This window comes from Anopheles coluzzii, chromosome 3 (genome assembly GCF_943734685.1).
Source record: "Anopheles coluzzii chromosome 3, AcolN3, whole genome shotgun sequence".
Classification (NCBI taxonomy): Eukaryota; Metazoa; Arthropoda; class Insecta; order Diptera; family Culicidae; genus Anopheles; species Anopheles coluzzii.
In genome coordinates, this window is record NC_064671.1 from 68,070,638 (window position 1) to 68,074,846 (window position 4,209).

A 4,209-nucleotide genomic window follows, 5' to 3' on the forward strand; every position below is an offset into this window, starting at 1 on the left:
TCGTTCTTAAAACGACACAACTCGGCAAGGTCAGTTAGTTTCATTTCAACCGGCAATTGCAGCAAGTGCAGTTCCAGGAGGTGTAATGATGTTATTTCCAAGTGTGATCATTTTGCTGTCCGTAGCAGCACACGTCACGAAGGCGAACGTTATAACAAAGTCAGATGTAATGTGATGTTTTGTGCAAAGAAGTACTAGGAATTCAGGAAGGCACTAATATTTGTTGGAATTTGTAATTTAGGTTTGTAAAGGAGGGCTCTGTCTGCCGAAACACTTGTGTCCAACGGGAAAGCTTGAGGATGGACCAATACAGCAGGGAGAGCTTGTAACGCTCAACGTGGACGAAGAGAACGTTTGCGGTGACTTCATGAAGAAATGTTGCATCGGAGCATCGAGCGCTGATGGCGGTTTGGTAACATAAAGTTAATTTTTGTTTGACTGACATAGATAGGTAAATGTTTTCCATGGTCTTAGATTCAAGAAGCACAAACGGCTGATGTTCAATGTGGAAGTCCAGTCACTTCTCCGCTGGTGTACAATGTGGAATCAAACCTGACGTACGCCAACTACGGCGAGTTCCCGTGGACGGTGGCCATTTTTAACATCTCGTTCTCAGCAAACGAAATGAAGCTGACCCTCGTTGGTGGTGGCAGTCTCATCCATCCCAAGTTTGTGCTGACGGCAGCCCATACGCTCAAGAAGCCGGATCGATATGTGGCTCGGTTTGGTGAGTGGAGTATAAATTCTGATGCGGAAATGTACCCTTCACAGGTAAATATACCATAGAAAGTAGTAGTTGAAATGTATTCTAAGAACTGTGTTGCATCTTTCACGAATTTTCTAAAGGATATTGGCATCGAGGAACACATCATACACCCTTCGTACAGAGATTCATGTTTACTGGAGAACGATATAGCACTCGCCGTGCTGAAGCGCAACGTAATCTACACCGAGCATATTCGCCCCATCTGTCTGCCAAGTCCGACGGACGTGTATGACGGTCAACGGTGCATTGCAACCGGTTGGGGACTGGACGTTAGAACACAGCAACCGGCGCCCATTATGAAGCGCATCGAACTGCCCGTTGTACCGCGCGATCGCTGTCAGCTGTTGTACCGGAGGGCTGAAGTGGACTACTCCTTCAAGCTGCATCGCAGTATGATGTGCGCCGGTGGTGAGGTTGGTGAGGATACGTGTGACCAAGATGGTGGTACGCCGTTGGCGTGTAAAAAGGAGGACGGATCTTACGTGGTGGCCGGGATAACGTCATGGGGATTGGATTGTGGTCGAGTGGACGCGCCCGGTATTTATGTTGATGTGGCAAAGTTTGCCTGTTGGATCAACGACACGATCGAAGGGTACGCAGAGCTGCATGCTGAAGAGTAGAAGGGTTTTTTTTCTAATGAAGGAGTGTGCATGTAGTAAAGGAACATTTGTATCGTTGCGGAGACGTAGTGAAGGAACGCTATTAACCATATTTTACATTATGTAACACTTTTAGTTGAAATTAAATTGAGATTCTTATCAATATTGCTTCAAAACTGATCATCATAGAACGTCATTTTGCCTAGGAAGTGACTCATTATAATAACATCGTAAAAAGCAGGTGGAAACTTGTACACCAATCTAGCACACCAAAACCATCTCCGGAAGACGCTATTTATGAGTGTGCTATTCATCTACCCATTAACGGAGGGTGTGAGAAATGTCTTTCGCAGCTGCCACGCGGAAGCTCCGCAGTGTTCCATATTGCAAAATTGAAATTTTATGAGCCTCGGAAAAGTCACCAGTCACCTGCAAGACTTCAAGTTCGCTCCGTTCTACCGCTTTACCATCATTGACATTCCAAAGCTGCTGCTACTACGGTGGCGGCTGTTCCTACACCTGCCTCTTGTTGGAATTCTACAAAGCGAAGAGCGAAAGAGGCTTTTCAAAGATGTTCTTTAAGGATGGATGCTTTCGTGTTTATTTTTTGGAGGTTAAAAAGCAAAAAAGAGGAAACCCAAGAGAAGAAGGGCCCAGAGTAATTCCATCACAGCAGTGTAGAACAGCAGATTTACAGCTTCCCGGCAGATTTACGACAGCACAAAGTCGTTCCCTTGTCAAGCAGTTGATGCGCTTGCCCGCGGAGATGACACTAGACGAAGCAGCCCGTACCGTACGAACAGGCGGCTTTGGGTTCCGTGTTTCTTTTCCCTTCGTTTTCATTACTCTCCACACTACCAAGGGAGAAAAGAAAAGGATCGTCAACGCACGCACGTTTTCTTTCATTCGGCCATGAAAAAGCTGCCGTTTGTCACAATGTTCACGGGAAAAGCTTATTAAAAATTATAACATCGAACGCCGCCCCGCCGGGTGGCTTGTCAGCCGCAACCCTCCACCGCATGGCATGTCTTTCTTGTTCCGTTCCGGAAAATGTCACCCTGGCTGGAACGTGTCACGCGGTGGATGAATAATATGGCAAAAATGTTAAATTTTACATCGCAACATTTAAACGCTTTTGGCGGTGGCTCGCCGGTCTGGTACAGTACGCTTAACTCCCCGAAGGTTGAGGTTGTTTAGTGTGAAAAGGTGAGCAATAAAACCTGGGGGAAGAAGATTGTGTTCTAGGACGGGCGATGGTTTAATATTGAAGCTGAAGAAAAGGGTAATAGGTATACTCAACAAAAAAATTAAAAGAGTCATGAGAAGGAAAAGAACCTTTTTAGCTCTTATGCAGAAATTAACAATGTTATGAGGAATTTCGTTGGGATAAATTCTTTATAATGAATTGAGGTGTCAGGAACAAAAATTGAACAGTTTATACACAAATTATAATAAATGATAAAGAAACGCTTCAAAAACATTAAACTCGTTAATTTGACGAATCTTTTGAAGAATGATTTTGGTTATTTGAACAACTTCAAACTTTAATTTAAACCATTTGATACAAAGTGTTATAAGATGGCAATCAGTTCGTTTTAAACTTACGAAAATAGGTTTGATTTTACACAAATATAACCATCGTGGGATATTTTAGCTTAATTATGTCAAGAAACGCAAAGTTCTAGTCGTGATCTACATTTTACAAAATTTCTATTCTTTCAGTCATCACACGGTGCTGTTGCAATTCAAGCCTCTAACGATTTGCTCCATATACTGTTCCATTCCATACTTTCAACACATTTTTGTTCCCATTTTGCATAAGGATAAGAGTGGATTCTGTTAGTGCCCGCCATTGGCCACAAGGCCACACACCACCGCTCGAGCTCGTTACAAAATCGCACCAAAAACCAGCATCGTTGAGCAGGCATGTGTTGTATTAAAATGCAATCATCATCAGCGCATTAGTAAGGCAAACGGTAACGAAGAAAGATTTGTACGCGTATGGTTAAGGCCGGAACCTCACCGGCACATTTGGTACATCACGGGAAAATGTATTATCACATGCCGGAAAAGCTGAGCTCTTCCGAGCGATCCAGGAAATGGATTTTTCATTGCGTTTTCAAAGGAGAGAGCTCGGGGGGAAAATGAAAGAAATCGTTGAGGAAAGAAGAAACCGCTAAGCGAGAAACACTCAAAGGATAAGCGTAGTTAACAAAGAGTCTTTACGTGTTCTTGGGCAAAAATTATGTATCCTGAACATTTTTAGTATGCAGTTGACACGTCCGCATTGTCACTGGGGGCTTACACAAAACTTGATTGTCTCTCCCGTCACAGCAACCGATCGGCTGTGAGCTGATGAAGTACCAATAGCGCACTTTTAACCCTTTTCTAGATAAAGTTATGAAACGATGGTACGAGTTCCTTATCAAAACAAAGACCATTTTGACCCTTCTTCTTTCGTTACACATAAGAACCTTTCTTGGTCCGACTTCTCCAGGGAAATAAAGCTACGGAAGGAGCTCTAACGAGCAATTTAGCAACTTGTGCCGGGGGTTAAGCTTTTCTGCAGACCTTTTGGGCATTGGCAAACTTGTACAGCACACCAACTATTTATGTGTCATACAGAGCAATGGAAGGATCTGACAGGAGTTGGAAATTATTAAAGACGGGGGGCAGCCTTTGGTTGTTTTTGGGCAACCAGAAAAAGGTCGTCTGGCTCTTGTTTCAAAAGTTGTTTCACCATAAAAAGACTTCAATAACTAACAATAATTCAAAAAAATTGTAAAAGCCACGCCAAAAAAAGGGCAACACATACTCCATTCGAAAACAAGTGCCCGAACGGGA

General features: G+C 43.4%; 1 protein-coding gene across 1 annotated transcript; it reads left to right on the forward strand.

The window, feature by feature from the left end:
• Positions 1–23: 23 nt before the first annotated feature.
• On the forward strand, positions 24–1,541 carry LOC120959133 (phenoloxidase-activating factor 2-like). The gene is made up of 4 exons (XM_040382311.2): positions 24–166; positions 242–412; positions 475–771; positions 847–1,541. Exons 1-4 carry the CDS (start codon positions 86–88, stop codon positions 1,384–1,386), a joined length of 1,089 nt encoding a protein of 362 aa, XP_040238245.2. The 5' UTR covers positions 24–85; the 3' UTR covers positions 1,387–1,541.
• Positions 1,542–4,209: the final 2,668 nt, after the last annotated feature.

Coding starts and splice junctions, on each gene's coding strand:
- LOC120959133 (XM_040382311.2), top strand. CDS start 86: ATGATGTTATTTCCAAGTGTGATCATTTTGCTGTCCGTAGCAGCACAC. Junction 167..241: donor ACGTTATAACAAAGTCAGAT/GTAATGTGATGT, acceptor TTTGTAATTTAG/GTTTGTAAAGGAGGGCTCTG. Junction 413..474: donor CGAGCGCTGATGGCGGTTTG/GTAACATAAAGT, acceptor CCATGGTCTTAG/ATTCAAGAAGCACAAACGGC.